The sequence below is a fragment of the Panthera onca genome, chromosome D2 (assembly GCF_046562875.1).
Source record: "Panthera onca isolate mPanOnc1 chromosome D2, mPanOnc1 haplotype 2, whole genome shotgun sequence".
NCBI lineage: Eukaryota > Metazoa > Chordata > Mammalia > Carnivora > Felidae > Panthera > Panthera onca.
Window position 1 is genome coordinate 77293798 of NC_138349.1, and position 19691 is coordinate 77313488.

The 19691-nt window shown below is 42.6% G+C and overlaps 1 protein-coding gene across 4 annotated transcripts in view; it reads left to right on the forward strand.

Moving 5' to 3' along the window:
- RYR2 (ryanodine receptor 2) overlaps positions 1–19691 on the forward strand; it is a 755762-nt gene that overhangs the window by 186632 nt on the left and 549439 nt on the right. For all 4 annotated transcript variants that reach the window (XM_081790553.1, XM_081790554.1, XM_081790555.1 and 1 more), the window contains exon 2: positions 17746–17865. In XM_081790553.1, the coding sequence (XP_081646679.1) occupies positions 17746–17865 (120 nt within the window). The remainder of the gene's footprint in view (positions 1–17745; positions 17866–19691) is intronic.

A 19691-nucleotide genomic window follows, 5' to 3' on the forward strand; every position in this document is an offset into this window, starting at 1 on the left:
GATGAAAACCATTGAGGATGAAGGGTAGTGAATCGCCGGGGACCGTGCAGCCAAGAAGTGCTCTGAACAAGGGCTTCCCACCCTGGGTGTCTGATTAGGGCTCCAGCGGGCTCTTCCTGTGCAGCTGGTGTCTGTGACAGGCATTTTGTGTGTCTCCCTTTATCCAGGGAGCGTTTGTTTGCCACCTCTTATGCTTGACCCTTTGTAAACTGGCATTTGCGAGTTCAGCGCTAAGCCTTCCGAAATCTAGCCCGAAAACTTACATCGTGAATTTGCTTCATGTGCACGTTAACCTTTTGCCGATCAGTATGTTGCTTGTGTAGACAGCGTGAAAGCAACACCGGGGCTGACGTTTGCTACTTCATGCGTACTCAGTCTCTACAGCACGGACGTACTGGACTCTTATCGGGAAGAGGTTCATGCTCAGGTTGAATTTACTGGATCGTTGATTCATTCCCAGGTCAACGAAGAGCTCTCAGCTGAGATATTCACTGATGGCAAGAAAAGTGAGATAAATTACTGGAAGCCTATGAAAATAGAGAGGTTTTGGGGGCCTGCTATGCTGGATGGTAATCTCTGTTTTCATTAAAGACTTACATTTATTATAGTCAGCAAGAACAGAATTTAATAGGTTTGCCAATTACCGACATAAATCGGAGGCTGAAACTGTCAACTACTATTTCACTGTTTTCCAAAAGGAATCTATAAATCTGTAGAAAAATGTGATACCTATACATTTTGCACTATGAGCCCTTGTATAAACGTGCAGGTGGGGAGGTCCCTATCAAACAAAACATATCTCAGAAACAAGATTGAGATAGTTTCTATGAATCGTATTATTACATGTTCCGTGATTTTGCTAAAAACTGTCTTGTTTACTCTCCTCCGGGTGGTTTACGTTCAATATATCTGTCCGGCCTGCTGTTAGCTTTTTTTGATCAGTCTGGAAAATTTGTCCTGGGTTGTGCAGTACAGGAAGAATGCACTTACTGGAGGTCATAGAGATGTCTGTGTAACACCTAAAGAGGGAGGGAGGGAAGGACAGAGAAAGAGAGAGAGCAAGTGATTGCATGCACACAAGAATGCATAGTGTCTGAAATTTCCTTATCTTGAAATAATATATGTTATTATATAATATATAAATGCTATATATACATATATGTGTATATGTATGTATGTGTGTTTGTGTGTGTGTGTGTGTGTGTGTGTGTGTAGTGGGCATGTAGATTCAGATCTTAAAATTGCCTCTGAAATTACTTCTCCATCTTTTGGTATTCTTCCTTAGTGTTGGGATTATTAGTACCCAGTAGTTGTCTGTCCAGGGTCTTAATGTGGTTTATACAATCCGAGTCTAGTGTGGATCTGTGAGAATCTGTACCACTTGCTCACTGTGGCCTCTTCCATTCTTCAGAGAAGAGAAGGTAGACTTCGAATATTCTAAAGTATGCAAGCAATCTCAACCAGTATATTATGCATGATGTGTACCTATATTTATACTTCTATATGGGTCTCATCTGCTCTGCATAGATACTAAATATTTCAGACCAGTAGGACTGAATAAATATATTTAATTTTTCATAGAGGCATAACGTCTCATAAATGGCTTGTACGGTAGGTAGAACACTCTGGTATAATTGCAGAATGAATCCTAAGGGGTCAGCTCGTGGGGCGCTCTCTTTGGTCTCTTAATACTTTATGCTTCAGCACCAGCCAGGTGACAGGGGGAGACATTATTGAGTGCTAAGTTACTCTGCTTGTCTCCGTGTTTGATTTTTCATGTCTTAGGTGCAAATAGGAGCTCTCGTTTTCTTTAATAGCTCTTTCTTTTATTGTGTTCCACCAAACCCAGTATAGGTGTGACAGAGAATAACATTCTTACACTTAGCACACATATTAAGATGCATTTTAACAAGGATCTTTCTATATGTGGCAATCTTCAATGCCAAGGAGAAGTTTCAGATCATTTCAGAGCTGAGAACGTAGGCTTCGACTTTATGCATGATATTTTCTAAGTGGAAAAGAGAAACAGATACATTTCTGTTGACGTTACTGTTGGTGAATATATCTGTCAAACCCAATCTCTATCTGGCATGAAGCAGACGCTGAGAATGTCTGAAATATGTTGCCTTTCCAGATCTAATTTTTTTACTTCCAAGTCAGCCTTCTTATGATAAACGTTAAATTAAATGCTAATTTTTGTCAGCGGTTTCTACTGTTAGGATTCTGCATATATGATCTCATATCTTTTCCAGGCCATGTTAGACCCTCTTTAATTTCCTTTATCTTTTTTTAATTCCAATTCTTGTTCTATCACAGCTCTGGAAATATTTCAGAGATTTATTTTCAAAGATCTATAACAGGAACAAAGAAATTTCCTTTACCGCATGGTTTCTCAGAAATTCTTATTCTTCTAGGTGATATTCGTAAGGGTAGTTTCAATGTCGCCCCCCCCCTCCCCCCCCCACACACACACATTTTGAAACAAAATTTCACCAGAGAATAGAGGGGATACGTCGTATCAGGATACTGGAATGGATTTTTCATGTGGTCTTATGGGTGAATAGGTCCTGACTTACCTCACTCCTTCTGTAGTTGGGATCTGATTGGTGATAGGATTGTATCTGTGTCCATAAATTATTGGCGAGCACAACAATTCTTGTTGTGCTGTTTAGTATATCAGCCCGTGTGTGTGTGTGTGTGTGTGTGTGTGTGTGTGTGTGTGTGTGTGTTTCCTCTAGTAATTCAGCAGGTCTAATATTCCGTGACCCACCTTGTGCGAGGAGGGAATGTAGTAGAAGGAGCAGTCACCAGTAGGGAGGGAGTGTATTTCCTAACTGTTGAGAATTGCTTATGCAGGGCGATGATAAAAACCAGGCCAACTTTTGCTGGGTTTCATTACAGTGTTGCAGCTCCCTATAGAGAGTACTGCCTTCTTCTCTGCTCCTGGGGCAGACTGTGCCTGTGACCTTCCCCATCTTGGTTTGCCACTGGTACTATTTCTTTTTCTTTTTTAAAATTTTTGAGGAAGATATATATATATATATAGGAGAGAGAGAGAGGGGGGGAGGGAGAAAGGGAGAATCCCAAGCGGGGTCCGTGTTGACAGACAGATCTGTCCCTATGTAGGGGCTTGATCTCATGAACCGTGAGATCATGACCTGAGCTGAAAGCAAGAGCTGGATGCTTAACCAACTGAGCCACCAGGTGCCCTGCTCCTACTTTTTACTCCCTCTGCTGGGTGTTAGGATAGTGTGGAAACTGAGGCAAGTGATAATTGAAGAGGAAGGTACTCTACTGAGTCCTAAGCCAACAAATTTATTTTATCACGTATTTTGATGAGTTCCAAAGGATATGGCAAATGTCAGTACATTATTTTTTTTCTACAGTAGCCCAGAACAAGTTTTAAACTGGTATTATTCCATCTCCGATGTGGAAGTTAAACGGGTCCATTTTCCTCTTCTGTCCTCCTGTCTTCTACTTTGTTCTTTTCTCTGTCCTTTCTTAAAAATCTATTGAGTGGCATTACTTTAGACTGCTCTTTCTTAGTCTCACTTCTGACTATTGACTGGCTTTTAATTACTTATTAATGATACATCCAGCCTTCTTTCTCCTCTCACCGCTTCCTGCTACTCCTCCATTCAAACTAATTGTTACTTTCAATACGTTTTTCATTTGGTTTTGTTTCTAACACAGTTCAGTCCACGTATAATAACTTTGTTCAGTTTACCTATAGCCACATCATCAGACATACATATTTTTTAAAGTTTATTTATTTTGAGAGAGCGCACAAGCAGGGGAGGGGCAGAGAGAGAGGGAGAGAGAGTCCCAAGCAGGTTCTGCACTGTCCGTGCAGAGCCCGACACGGGGCCTGAACCAAAATCAAGAGTCAGGCGCTCAGCTAACTGAGCCACCCAGGCACCTCCAGACATATTTGATGAAAGGGAAATTAGAGGATTAGGTTCAGTTTCTTGGTAGATTCCTACACTTGCCCAGCCAGACTCTTGGTGCAATGATTTTACATCGGTACATGCAGAAGTTTGAGGATAGGCTTTAGAGTCAGGCGGACCCAGATTTTGGCCCCATTCCACCACACCCCAGGGTGGGTAACCGCGGGCAGGCGATTTACCGTCAGGATGCCTTTTTCTTATCCGTAAAGTAGCTGCCTTAATAGCACTTACTCATACTCAGGAGCATAATGATAGTACTTAACTCCTAGAGCTCTTCCTTTTCTCATTGGTTGACTGTGTTCTGAGCCAGATGCTGTGCTCTGTGATGAGTAGAAGTTGCTAAGTAGAACTGACATATGGCTTGCCTTGATGTGTCACTGAGGAATTGCGCGGTACCTGGGATGTAGGTGCTTCACGGTCGTTAGGTACCCCTCGGGAAGAGGTAGGTAATACATGGTAGTTCCTTTTCCTTTTGAAGGCATAGAAAGAATCCATTCATTCTTTTATTCTTCAGATATCCTTTATGAATGCCTACTATGTGCTGGGCACTGGGGGTCAGTATAAACAAGGTAGGCAGAAGACAATGAGCAAGAAAACAGTTAAATAAGACAATTGCAGAACATGAGTCGTGTGCCTGGGGGTTGGGTAGGAAGGGACGGAGAGGACTCTAAGGTAAGACCTCACTAATGGGAAGGAGCAGGCTTTGTGAAGGTCTGGAGGAAGAACATTTGTGCAAAGGGAAAAACAAGCAAGGCAGAACAGGGCTTTTCACGTCCGAGAAATAGAAGGGAGACGTGTGGCTGGATTGTAATGAGCAACGTGGAGAAAGACATGAGAGAGAGTTGTAGAGGTGGAGAAAATCGAGGGTGCAGGGCGTGAGATCATGAGAATGGGTTGACTTGCATAAGGCCTGGGCGGTGGGAGGGCAGGTTGAAGGAACACAGGAGTTAGTAGAAGGAAGTTAGATGTCTGCTTTTAATTACTTTGATGGACAGCGCTACTTACGGAGATGAGAAACAATGGGGGATGGCAAAAACTGGGGGGGATTTAAGAAAGGTTTACGTTTTGGGTATGCTAAATTCCAAGGGGCACATAGACCTATTGCAATGTGCTCGTTATTTGTGACTATTCCTAAGGGTAAAGGCTTACCTATACCTTGTTTGATGTTTCTGTTGGTTTCTGCAGCATTTAAGAAAGGCATTCAAGAGCTCTGTAGATGATTCCGGCTTTTATTTTTGCTAAGTCATAGTTCGTAGGAGGCTGAAACTTCGTGTCATCAAGGCTTGCTGATGGCCCGCGAGACCAGCAGAGTCTCCATTGGTTACAACAGTGCAGGTCCTGCAGAAACTGGATGGTTTCCTTAGAGCTTACTGGTGCACCAAGTTTACTCCGCACCGATGGCCGGCCTGCTGTAGTGTATCAGGATGAAAAAGGTAAAGTTCCTCTCCAATAGCAGTGTTTATTTCTACCGAGCTGGGACCAGAAAGGCATTGGTGACATATTTATATATTCAGAGGAAACATTCTGCCTTGCGCCTTCTGTTTGCATAGTACCCCTAGTGACTCGGAGATGAAGAAAAGGTCTCATGTCTTGACTGTCTCCAGTATCTGGGTGTTTCTGTCCAGCTCTCTTTCAGCTGACATTACCCAGGCACATGCTAACGCCGCCCTCACGGCTCATCAGCTCTGACATGCCATTGGATGTATGTACTTTGGCCCGACAGTCATTAGCACTGAGCAACAGACGACTTCTGTAATAGGTAAAAGAGACGAAAAACAAAGCGTCACTGTCATCTTGCATAAAACCACACACGCAGCCTGAACAGTTAAGGATGTTAACAAGGTATCTGTTAGTTTCCTCTACCAAAAAAAGAAAAAAAAAAAAAAAGAGGAAGCTAGCGATAATTTATGCGGTAAGAGCGTACAAGGTATGCTTCATTTCTGTCTTTGAATTTCTACAAGAGCGGAATTCTCCTTTCTCTGTTTCATCTTTTCCATGGAACCATAAAATGTGAGTGCTGGAAGGGACCTTGAAGGACATTCGGTTCATTTACCCGTAAGGAACAGAGGATCGCGTAGTCATTCTGCAGTGCCAAAGGGCTCCTGTTGCTGCAAATAAAACTATTACTCAGGAGAAGAGATTTTTCCCAAAGCTTCTGAAGCACTGAGTCATTGGTACTTCCCATGCCTCAGCGGGCTTTGACACACCCTCACGTTCTGCGTGTGTGAGAGATTGTGGGTCTTTAGTTTTCCTTCAGTGACTTCAGTTTTAGTACAAAGCATACGTCTTGTGGCCAGGAATCCGTAACTAGTCGCGTATGGAATCTGGCGTGCTTCAGGAGAATTCGATGTGATGGCTCCTCTCTTTTTCCAAGACTTGGGACCATTTTACTGATGTCCAGCTCAGTGTGGCCCCTTGAGATCGCCATGTTTGCTCCTGAATCGCATGATAGGCCCCACCGAAGAGAGTTTTTCCAGCACACGTGGACCGTTGATGACCTCGTTCCGAAGTGCCTACCTCAACCCATTCCTTGCGGCTGAATACCTTGGTTTCCCATCTTGTTGCCGATTCCGTTCCTCTTCTTGCCTCTTCTGTCGAATGTGATGGTTGGTGCCATTTCCCATTCAGGATTCTGGTGCTGTTATGCACATTATTATGCGTGCATTCTCAGAGGAATAAATAAGGTTCTTCTCTGGGGAATTTATTTAGGAATGGAGCTGCCAGGTTGCAAGGCATGTGTTTTCGACATCAGTGCCAAATTGTTGCCTAAAATGGTTTTTAACGATTTATTCTCCCACCAGACATGTATAAGAGTTCCCATTTTTCTACATTGTTGCCATCACTTGGTTGAACCTCTTGTCCTGTAATTCACCATTTGTATTTCATCTTCTGAAATGCTATTCGTGTTTTGGGCCTATTTTTCTCTTTTTTTTTTCCCTCAGTGATTTTTAGAAGTCCTTTATGTGTGGATTTGTTTCTAGTATGAATTTCCAAAGTCTTCTTATAGTTTTGGGGTTGTTGTTTTACTTTATGGTGACTTTTATTGAATAGAGGTTCTTAATTTTAATAAAGTTGAGTTTCTTAATCTCTTCTTTTGTGTTATTTTTGTCTTGCTTGAGAAATCCTCATTTATTGCAAAATTATACGGATATTCACCTGTATTTTCTTCTTGAAGTCTTAAAGTTGGCCTTCACAATTTAAGTCTTAAATCTTGGGGCGCCTGGGTGGCTCAGTTGGGTAAGCATCCAACTCTTGATTTCAGCTCGGGTCATGATCTCACAATTTGCGGGATCGAGGGTCGCGTTGGGCTCTGTGCTGACTGCACGGAGCCTGCTTGCTGTTCTCTTTCCTCCCACCTGTGCCCCTTCCCTGCTCACACTCTCTCATAAAAAAATAAACTTAAAAAAAGAAATCTTTAAATCTTACAACTGATTTTTTTTGTGTATGACACGATACAGGAATCCAATTTAGTTTTTTAAATAAATTATGTTTTTATCTAGGCTTCTCGTCACTCTTATGTTACTACTCTAGCCCTTCTCTAATAAAAGTGCATTCTTTTGTATTCTACATTTTCAGTTGCAAAGAGTTATTTTCTGATTAACTTAAGTATTTATGATTATGTTTAGTGTTGCGTAAACGGCGGGAGCCATCTAACTGATCAACAGGGAGGGATTATTAATGGAAAAAAATGGCCCATTTTCACTCGGCATATTTTTGTGGTTTATATCAGAATAAAAAGCACCATACTAGGTTTTCAATAACTTTTACTGCCTTCCTAGAGTACCGATTTATTGCGGAGCATGCTTTTAATTGATTATTACTTAATATTATTATAATTTTATTATTACTGGTTACCAAATTCCACACTCAACATTTCTTAGAGCCCTTCGTCTTTATTTTGCATCTTTGCAGTAATATGTCACTCAGCAATTATTGGTAGCACTGGGTTCTTCATAGAGTGTCTTCCCTGGATGGGTTTTCTGTTGTGAGCTCCAGCTGAAGACTCGATGTTAGGATCAGTGTCTCCTCAGGTGAGATCTTTAATGTTGATTAAGGAACGAAGATTGCTCTTCATTCCTGACACTGAGGTGGTCGTGTGCCTTGCCAGCCCATCCATGTTTTTTTTTTTTTTTAATTTTTTTTTAACGTTTATTTATTTTTGAGACAGAGAGAGACAGAGCATGAATGGGGGAGGGTCAGAGAGAGGGAGACACAGAATCCGAAACAGGCTCCAGGCTCTGAGCTGTCAGCACAGAGCCCGACGCGGGGCTCGAACTCACGGACCGTGAGATCGTGACCTGAGCCGAAGTTGGCCACTCAACCGACTGAGCCACCCAGGCGCCCCAGCCCATCCATGTTTTAGAAGTGTTGCTCTATGAGTAGTGGATTTCAGATGCTTTCTTCACTGATATGCTTTTCTTTTAAAAGTTTTTTTGATGTTTACTTATTTTTGAGAGAGAGAGAGAGATACAGTGAGACAGAGAAAGAGTGCAAGCCTGCAGAGAGAGAGGGAGACGCAGAATCCGAAGCAGGCTCCAGGCTCTAAGCTGTCAGCACGGGGCCCGATGCGGGGCTCGAACTCACAAACTGTCTGATCATGCCCTGAGCGGAAGGTGGATGCACGACCGACTGAGCCACCCAGGCGCCCCATTGATATGCTTTTCTAGCAGGTATTACCTGGCATTCTCCAAGAGAGTTGTACCTCCTGGTAAACATCATCTTGCCCTCTTTCTTAAAGATTATGATTGTTGGGGGCAATAATCTTGTTTACACCAGGCCTGGAGCTCACCTGAAGGCCCTCTACAGTGATCACAGAGATAGACCTTGTCTCAAGTGCAAATTTGCTCGTTTTTCAATTAAAACCTTTCCACACAGACAAAGGGCACAGAGTTTCTCTATCATATGAATTCTTTTTTTTTTTTTTTTAAAGATTTTTAAAATCTTTATCTATTTGGGAGAGCGTGCGCACAAGCAGGAGAGGGGCAGAAAGAGGGTAGGGTGGGGGTGAGCAGAGGATCTGAAGCGGGCTCTGTGCTGAGAGCAGAGAGTCTGATGCGGGGCCCAAACTCACAAACTTGTGAGATCATGACCTGAGTCGAAGTCAGATGCTCAGTCGATTGAGCCATCGGGGCACCCCGTCTATCATAGGAATTCTTTAGTATGAAAAAAGGCTAGCCTTCTGGCTGAAATATTCCCTGTAATCATTATATTCATACAGTTTTTCCCTCTGTGTGGATTCTCTGATGTCCATAGAGGTAATATACTCTGGGTGAGGGCTCTTCCTTATTCACTGCATTTACAGCATTGCTCTCGAGTGTGAACTCTCCGATGTTATCTAGGGACAGAGTCTGCATTAAAGGCTTTCCCACAGAAAGAAGGTACTCAGTGTGTCTTTTTTTTTTTTTTTTTTTTTTTAAACCAGTGTGGATTAAAAAAATGTACTCTTAAGGGCTGAATGATGACTGAAGGCTCTTATACTAAGAATATAGTCATAGGGTGTTTCTCCATTCGAATTTCCAGATGGGCATAAAGGTTAAATCTGTGGCAGGGGACCCTTCACTTTATTTATAGGGTTTCTCTCCAGTGTGATGATTTTTTTTTTTTTTTTTTTTTGGTTGTACAGCTATAATTTATTCAATAGTAGCTTTCTGGTTTCTTTTCCTACAATCTGTCAGCAAATTCTGCCAATTCTACCTTGCAAATATACTATGTTCAAGTCGCTATGTCTTTAGTAGGTTCTCAGTTAAACATGGGTGGCCTGGGCTTTGCATCCTTGTGATAGGCACCATTTCTGTTGGCATGGCTTAGTTAAACGGCATCTGAACCCCAACATAATGGTTCAGATTTCATTTACCATGATAGCTTATGAGTAACTGTGTCAAATACAGACGTCACTGCTCACTCTTCGGTGTACGAATTCCCATCAGATAGGTACCAGACGCACAGCATGATCAGTGACCAGTCACGTGGCTTCTTCCCGAGTCCGTGGGGATCGGTCACCACCCGTGTGTTCTTCGTGCTCTGCAAAGACCGTAGGCGTGCAGGTGCATTAGTTACGTCCTCGTCTCCCCGTCATCAAGGCATGGGACATTTCGCGAACATGGGTGAGTGGGAATTGGCTAACAGAAATGGAGGTGCGGTAAAGAAACGAAAAGTGGGGAACCTGGAAACGAAATTCGCATTGAACAGAAGAGGAGTTGTAGATGCTGAGTCTGAGTGTGGGAGTGCAGACACAGCTGCCGCTTGAGAAACCGTGGATGTGCAGCCAGAGGGACCGAGCGGAGGCGAGCTTATCGCCACGAATGAGGAATGTGGTTGTGACACAGAGGATGAAGATTGTTGCCGAGGAAGTAACACTGGCAAAGAAATTCACATTAAAGGAACTCTCAGAGATATTCTAGAACCCTCAAGATGCTGGAGAATGAGCCAAATGTAGGAGTGCGACAGTTTGCTGAGACATAGAGGGGGGTGCTCGTTCCACAGGGAAAATTACATAACCAGCAGGATAAGGCAGGCCCCGTTCAGACTGCTCCTGATGAGTGTTTTACAAAGAACAAAAATACTTTAATTCTCAGTGTTCTTAATGTTTAAAATTATAGGGAGCTAAATATTTTACTGGTTTTTTTTTTTTTTTTTTCCATTTCTCTGTACTTTTATAACTGGTAGAGTTTTTAATGTCTGGACCAAAATTTTCAAAGGTACAATCGTAAATAGTTTCCCCAAAGATTTGCTTTGCACAGTCATTTTTCTGGTTGTACCATTGTGTGAACTGAGGACTATCTGTATTTTTTAAACAAATGACTGTAAACTCAGTGCAAGACCAGAAATATGGGCTTCTTTTTTTTTTTTTTAAATCGTCTCAGCTCGTTTGCGCTGATAACCACATATTTGCTGTAAGAAAAACCAATAGTATAGATAGCATTTTATTTAGCCAATTGCCAGAAAAGCTAGAAGTGATGATGACGTCAAGGAGACAGACCAGTGACCGCTTATCACAGTTCCCGGAACATCGGAAGTACTCGATGAATGTAACACGTATCTAGAATTTGCTCACTTCTGTCCACCTCCACTGCTGCACCCTGGCCTGGATCACCTTCATCTCCCTGAATGGCTGAAGTCACTCCCCTTAGATCCTTCTGATTCTTTCTTGCCTCCCTGAGGTCTGCATTTAGTACAGGACCTAGTGGCCCCATTCCCTTAGTAGAAGCTAAAGTTCAGACACTAGGCTCAAGGTCTCTCAAGGTGTGGCCCCACCCACTACCTCCCACCATCTTCCCCCTGACTACTCTGCTTCAGCCCCAAGGACATCCCCCTGACTACTCTGCTCCAGCCAGAAGGATGTCCTCTGTTTCCTTGAACATGCTGGGTTCAAGGTCTTTCATGGTGTGGCCCCACCCAGTACCTCCCACCATCTTCCGGCCACAAGGCCATCCTCTGTTTCCCTGAGCATGCTGGGTGTTCAATGAACATGACTTTCATTGTCCATCCCCCCCAGGCAGTGCTCCTCCCGAAGATAGTCACGTGTCCCTTCTCCTTCCCTGCTTCAAGTCTTTGCTCAGAATTCATCCCCTCAACAATACCTGACAGTTGTGTTCATATTTTTATGCTTCCCACCCATAGCAACACTTCTGATCCCCCTTACGCAGTTCCATTTTTTTTTCCATGGAACTTTTTACCTTTAACACGATTGACAAATTGACTGTGCTTTTGTTTATTGACCCTCTTCCCCTGCCAGAATGTAAGCCTAATGAGTGCAGGGATCTTGGATTTATTCAATGATTTATCTCAAGCGCTTAGGGGATATCCTATCACATATATCCTCGGTAAATATTTATTCAATGACGAATGAATGTTTGAAAGAAGCTATTGATGTTGTTTGGTAATTATTTCCCATTTTGTACTATTTCAGCACTCTTGGCAGCATTTGTTAGAGAGAAATCATGTCTTATTTACTCATCACAGAATTGCCTGGAATGCAGCATTCTGGGGCTGGCTCCACCCCCACCCCTCATCCCTGCCTGCCCCAAATAATCTCTGTTCTTTTTTTTTATTAAAATTTTTTTTTTTTAATGTTTGTTTATTTTTGAGAGAAAGAGAGACAGAGCATGAGCAGGGGAGGGGCAGAGGGGCAGAGAGAGAGAGGGAGACACAGAATCTGAAGCAGGCTCCAGGCTCTGAGCTGTCAGCACAGAGCCCGACACGGGGTTTGAACTCACAAACTGTGAGACCATGACCTGAGCCGAAGTTGGACACCTAACCGAGACTGGGCCACCCAGGCGCCCCAAATAATCTCTGTTCCAAAGAGTTGTCAGGTCACAGGAAGACTACAAGAGCACCTAACAAAAGGAATTCAATCCAGCATATACTTATGAGGCATTCGCTGTGTCTACATTGGCTGATGCGATTGCCTCGGTTTTCATTAAAGAAGTTATTCGATTGGACACCCTGGTTTCTATGAAATTCAGTCTGCCCTGCTTGACCATAGGATACAAGGCATGTAGTCTTTTGAGTTGGAGCCAGTTGTGGAAAAATTATTAAGACATAACTGAGAAACAAAGACCAGTTACAGAAGGTCTAGACCTGGATAAACATTTCAAAATGACAAGCATTGTAAGCATCTAAGGAAAACACCTGGTGTGATGTGAGGGACTTTTTAATGGCCAGGGTTGTGAAGAACATTTTTTTGACTTTTCAAGGGGGCAGTATGTTTGATTTGCTTAGATTGTATGTGAAAAGAGTTGTAATTGAAGTTTTATTATGTTTATTTGGAAATGGGGAAATTAGGGACTGGACTGCTTTTATTTATTTTTTTTAAATCCAGTGATCTCATTGGGTTTTATATTGATGCTACGAACGCTTATGATACATTAACATTTGTCACAGATATAGTAGGATCAGCAGTTTTCCTCAAATATTGCCCTTTTTCCTGGCTGAATATAACCAGAAAATCGCCTAATGGAATCCTGTAATGCTGTCTTTATTTGGAAAGGTAGGATCTTACCTTGGCAATTCTAAAAAGCATCCCTATTTGTCAGCATGGTAGCACTTATTCATGAGGTAGTATAAAGTGGATTAAAATGATCATTTACTGAGTATATTTTCCCAGTGCAGTATTAGACGCTGTAATTTAATAATTACATAAGTGAATGCATAATGACAACTAAAGGGAATACAGTGGTATAGGAGCCCAAAACAAAGGAAGTGACATAGCCTGGTGGGTCGGGGAAGGCTCACCTCAGGAGTGGGTGCTTGAGTTAAGTAAGATTTGAAAGATAAATGTGTCTTAACTAGAGAGAGCTAAAGGGTTTAATAGCATGTGCAAACTCCTGTAGGAATGAAGGAAGGTCGGCTGGAGGAAGTGTTGGGCTGGCACTCCTCTGTGCAGTGTGGAGCCTTGCACACTAAAAGAGTCTTTTGGCGTTTTTCCTTAGAGCAGCGGGAGGCCATTAATAGATTTGAAGCCAGGAAACATTACAGTCAGGTTGATGGTTGTGTCCTCAAGTTGAAGTGCCATTGGATGGGAAAGCTATTCAGTGGGTTTTGAGGATGACTAACCATGATGGTAGCTGGTGTGGTGAGAAATGGGTGGATTGGACGTAGAAGCCATAGGACTTGGGGATGGTAAGCTGGATACCACTCTCCCAGAAGTGCCATTTATCTTCATGAAGCTCATGAAGTTGCTCCTAGAATATTTGGTTTTTACAATTTCATATTTCCAAAATTTGTGAAAAAAGAGGAGTAGTTGTGTCTCTTCAAATTCGTTTTATATAAAATGGGAAATGGTGTCAGTTCAAGTGTTTCCAGGAACAGGCGTGATACTCGTTATCTCATTATTGTGCTAGACATTCACGGTTAATGAACAGACTTTGAAATTTTAAAAAAATGAAATGATAGAATATGAGCAGAATGCACTTTTGTAGTGTTTTGATTATGGAAGATGAGTTGCTGTGAGTTGAATCAAAATTTGTTGCACTAGGTCCTAGGAATGAGACATGGGAACTCAGAAAACCAAAAATACCCAAAGGCAAATACTTAAGGAGGATTTTAGTTGTTATGGGCTCGGGCGGGAAAAGTGATGGTCACAGTGTGCATTTAGGCACTCGGGTACACGAAAGGCACATACAGCTAAAAGGTGAAGGTCAGTGATGAGAGTTAGGAGCCTGGACCTCAGGACCACGTAGCAAAGACTAATTCCGAAGCCTTATGACACAAGAGACACCCTTTCACTATAGCCTTATTGTTCTGTTACCTTAGCAGTATTAACTTTCTAGATCCCATCAGTATTAGGCTGTGCTTGGTTTGTTCTTGGAAAAGAAAATGGATTGTGTGTGTGTGTGTGTGTGTGTGTGTGCATGTACCTATATCCTTACGCACACATTATATGTTGATAAAAACCAGATTTACTGCACATGGTTTATAATAAATAAAAAATAAAGCTACTTATTGAGACGTCTCAAATGCATAGTCAGTAGGCTCTCAAACCACAGTGGTTCTGGAGAAAAATTATGCTTTGAGATGAATGATGGGTAAATTAAAGGGAACTGGCAGTTATTTATGAATTGGTCTTTGGTCCATCCATGCTCAGTATATTTTACTTTCTGTCAGAAAGGAACCCTGTACTTACTGGAATATAAAATGAAAACAGCTGCCAGGTAAACTGGAAAAAGCTTCAAAAGTCAGGCTAGATTCTGTCATTCAAAGTGGAACAGTGATCTAACGTTGTAGCAGTAGCCTCTCTCCTTGGTGGGGTGGCCGAACTCTTTTGAACTTAAGGTTGCTTCGTGGCCAGGCACTCCATCACAGTGTTAAGGCACTAGGTGAAAGGGAAACTTGGCATGAGTGAGTTAGTTTTATACACTTAGTAGGGTAGTTCATATATTATTTAAGTTGGTTCCTTTCCCTGATAGTTTGGTATGGACAACATATTTTTTTTTTTAATTTTTTTTTTTAACATTTATTTATTTTTGAGACAGAGAGAGAGCATGAACGGGGGAGGGTCAGAGAGAGAGGGAGACACAGAATCGGAAGCAGGCTCCAGGCTCCGGGCCATCAGCCCAGAGCCTGACGCGGGGCTCGAACTCACGGACCGCAAGATCGTGACCTGAGCTGAAGTTGGACGCTCAACCGACTGAGCCACCCAGGCGCCCCAAGTATGGACAACATATTAATGAGCACCTTCACATGTACTCTCATTTCTGGTTCTGTCCAAAGTATATGGACTTGTTTTAATATTCATCTGTTATTGATTGCCTTCAAGCTCTTCTAAGAGACTACTCACGTGTCTCCTGGGATTTATATGCTTTCTGGGACCCGTTTGGGATCCTAATTCCTCGGATCCACTAGTTAGAAATGTAGGTTCAGCCTCACCCAAGACCGATAGAACCGGAATCTGCATTTCAGCAAGACTCACAGGTGATAAGATGTGCATTAAAGATTGAGAGGTACTTTTTTAGATAACGATTGTAGTAAAAAACCAATTGAGCCTCTAGAAGCAACATGGGGCTGAGGACTTTTAGATTCAGATCAGTTAGGTTTAATGATCAGTTCCTAGAACTAGGTATGATCAGCCCTCTGTCAGCAACAAGTTATTTTGAACCTCATTGTCTTCATCTGTGTATTTGTGGATAATCTTTATATAATGAGATGTGGAGAATAAGTTAATGCCAGGACTGACATAGACTGTTCTTTTTGGTAAATATGGTGTGCCTTCTTTTCTTGTGTGGCTTACTGAATAGCACTATTATTCTCACCTATACCTTTCCATTTTCTTATTCTCATTCCCAAAGTGTCTTTAATGAGTGCATCAAAGTAATTATTTACTAAATGGTACTTAGATAGACTCCAACTTCCAAAGGAGCCCATTTTACCCAAGAGTGCAGTTTGCATGCTGAAGTTAGTTCCAGCGGGTGTGAGTGGGACCAGATAGCAAAAGGCTATGGCGATTTGGTAAGGCACTGAGCACATCAGCACAATTCAGGTCTTTGTTATTACACTGCCTCTTTGGAAAACACAATATATCTTTGATTTTGCAGATTATATAACCAACAGAAACACTTCATTATTTTTATTATAGCCATGCTGAGCATGAATTAATATTCAGATGTACTCATTATATGAAAATAATGCTATTTTTTTTAGCAGATGACTTTTAAGTTGTAACAATTGAATGTTCACTGGAAATTAATGGGCACCTGGAGGGATAGTCGGGAGGAAATTATTAAGAAATTGGACTTTGCCTGTGACTAGAGCTGTAGGCCAGTCATTAGATATTGCTTCACCATATAGGAAATAAAGCAAATGCATAGGATTATGAAGGCTTTAAATGCAAATTAGACTTGTACTTTTCCAATTGATACAGCAGATTCTTTGGGTTAACCCAAACGGCTTGTCTTCTGCTTTTGAATTTTTATCGCACTCCCCACTCTGCCATTTTTCCTGGGTAAGGGTCTTCTAGGATATACTTGTTTGTTCCTTTTCTCAGACTCTAATTAAAAGGGTCAGTGAGTATATCCTTTTACTACCCTGTTAAGTGTCTTGTTGCCTTGTGTTTGAAGTGTCAAAATGTAAGTGGTTAGACTTGTTTGGTATTTGCTACCTAGAACTTGTTAAAGTGAGATATTTTGTTTAAAAATGACAGTGGTATCAGGCACCTGGGTGGCACAGTTGGTTAAGCGTCCAACCCTTGATTTCAGCTCAGGTCATGATCTTATGGTTTGTGAGATAAAGCCCCGCATCAGGCTCTGTACCGACAGTGTAGAACTTGCTTGGAATTCGCTCGCGCTCTCTCTCTCTCTCTCTCTCTCTCTCTCTCTCTCTCTCTCCTTCCCTCTCCCTCCCTCTCCCTCCCTCTCCCTCTCCCCTCCTCCTCCTCCTCCTCCTCCTCCTCCTCCTCCTCTACCCCCCTCCCCTACTCAAGATCTCTTTCTGTCTCAAAATAAATAATCTTAAAAAAATGACAATGGTATCTCCCATTTATTATCTATTTGGTGCCTTTTGCAGGTCAGTCATGGTGTGACTCCATTACCTTATCATCTTAGAGATGCAATACTTTGTCTAGGATCTTCTAACCTGTGCATGGCAGAGCTGAGATGGGAATCCAGCCATGGCTAGTTCTCAGGCCTGTGTTTCTTGCAGTCCTCATGTTGCCTACACAGAGTCGTCCATTTACTGTCCTCCCCCTTTTATAACTTGTCCTGTAAGGCTGCTTAGTTAATTGGAAGCCAGTGTTGGGTTTCACAGGACTGAACTGGCAAATCCTCTCTCTGCCCATTTCTAAGCAACCAAGCGTCCTTTCAAACGTGGACAAGTAGCCGGTGTGTGGATGAACTGGGGTGACTTTCTGGGTTGGGCCGTTCTTGACCTGTTTTCCTCTGCTGGTTTTGGAGCGACGTGTGTACCTGCTGTTGGAACCCATGTCGTTCTTGATGATTCGTGATATCCTAGGCGTGTGTCAGGAAATTTCTTTGTAATTTGGATGATTAAAGCGGCGTGTAAGAGTGCTAACGTGGAAATTTTGTATTTTACCTTTTCTCATGTGGGTTGCCTCTGGGGACCAGCAATGAGAGTGAGAGAACTGTTGGCTGAGCTGAGCGGCTGCACCCTCTTTCTCCTGCTACCCCGTTACCTTTTTTACAAGTAGACATTCTCTAGGGATCAACTCTGTGGGTCTTTTTGGCGAGTTGTTGTTCCCTTTGTCTCTGCTTTTTAATATGCACTAAAGTAATAGCGTCCAAGATCTGAGTTAGACCGCCTCGTCATGTCAGATCTCTAACTTTTTCTTCTTTTTCTCTTTTTGCAGGACGATGAAGTGGTCCTGCAGTGCACCGCGACCATCCACAAAGAACAACAGAAACTGTGCTTGGCAGCAGAAGGGTTTGGCAACAGACTTTGCTTCCTGGAGTCTACTTCGAATTCCAAGGTGGGATAAAGCCCTGGGAGGCTGTTCAGATATTGGGGTTTTACTCATGGCAGTCAAGTTATTGACGGGCCCTCTGTAATTGCCTGGGGAGCAGAATAAACGAGAGGGGGTGTGGAAGATGTTTTGACTCTTCACGAAGCAATTTTCTAGCTGGACCCCCACTCTTTGTAAGGAAGTCAGATAGGGTTGTTGGCAAGAATCAGACAAAGCCATCGCCCCCGTCGTGGTGTTTATATCCTTGCGGACGAGTAAACAAGTAAATAAGTGGTGTGATTTCAGAACAAAGCGCTATGGAGAAAGCGGAGTGATAGGATAGAGATTAATGGGGCAGGGACTCGCCCTTTCACAAAGGGTGTTTGGGGAAGGCTTGCTGAGGCAGTGACATTTGAGCAGTTTGGAGTGAAGTGAGAGAGTAAGCAGTACTAAGTACCCTGGAACATTCCGGAAAGAGGAGCCAGGTGATGCAGGGGCCCCTGGTTAGGAAGAGGAGTTGTCAATGGGGCCCGGTCATGGAAGGCCTTCCAGGCCACAGCCAGGAGCTGAGGTTTCTCCCTGGGATGAAGGGAGGCCATTGGAGCAGGTGAGTGATGAGATCTGATGTAGACATTGCCAAGATCGTCCTGACTCTCGTGGGGACTGGAGGGTGTTGAGAGAGCAAGCATGGAAGCAGGGAGATGGTCGGAAGGTGTCTGTGGAAGTCTGGATGGGAGCTGCTAGGTCTTCGGACCAGAGCAATGGTGGGGGATCTGGAGGGGGAGATTGAGAACTTGCTTTGGGGACTCGCACCATGTGCTGAAAGATTAGATTGTGTCGAATGAGGGAAAGAGGAAATGAAGATGTCTCGTGGGTGGGAAGTCAACCAGAAATTGGTCAGTGTAGTCGTTTTTTTGCGGAAGCGTTGTACTTCCTGACGTCCAGAACCCTTTGATGGGCAGTCTTACTCCATTGTTGTGGGAAGAGTGTGCATGGCTGTTGCTCTCAAATTCACTGCACAGGGGAGGATTTGGAAAGCTAACAGAGGCCAGGTCCCATGCCTAAGATGCTCGCCGGGCCTTGACACAACAGTGTCAGGAATGATTCTTCCATGCTTTGACCTTGGCCATTTGACTTCAAATGCTTCATTCTTTCCTTTATACCACAGCACTTCTCTGGTGAAATAATTATAATTCTGTGAAATAATACTGAGCACTGTGTGCACATGATTCATTGATAATAATAATAATAAATTGCAATTATTATAATATAATTATTAAATTATAATTGAATTATAATAATTCAACGTTAGTAACTTTACTACCATTTTAATAGTCAGTGGCAAAACGTGATCATGATGCATTTTATAGCTCTCCATAGATTTATTTACTTATTTTTAAATGTTTATTTATTTATTTTTAAGAAAGAGAGAGTGAGCAGGGGAGGGGCGGAGAGAGAGGGAGACAGAATCCCAAGCAGGCTCCATGCTGTCAACACAGAACTGGATGCGGGGCTTGAACTCATGAACCATGACACCATGACCTGAGCTGAAACCAAGAGTTGGATGCTTAACCGACTGAGCCACCCAGGTGCCCCTGTTACTTAGATCTGTTTTAATTTTACAAGTGTTTATTCAGCATTCTCTTTGTATTAATGACTGTGACACTTGTCAGTCGTGAAAAATGGTCTTCTTAAAAAGAAAATATTAAGCATTTTAACATTTAGGATGTTCCCTGTGGTTTCTGCTATTTTGTAGTGGCTGGAACCAGGCACACCATTTAGTTAGCTGGTTTTTGATTTTTCCCTTGTGTGGAACACAGTACTGGCTATTGTTTTCTTGTTCCTTTAACGTA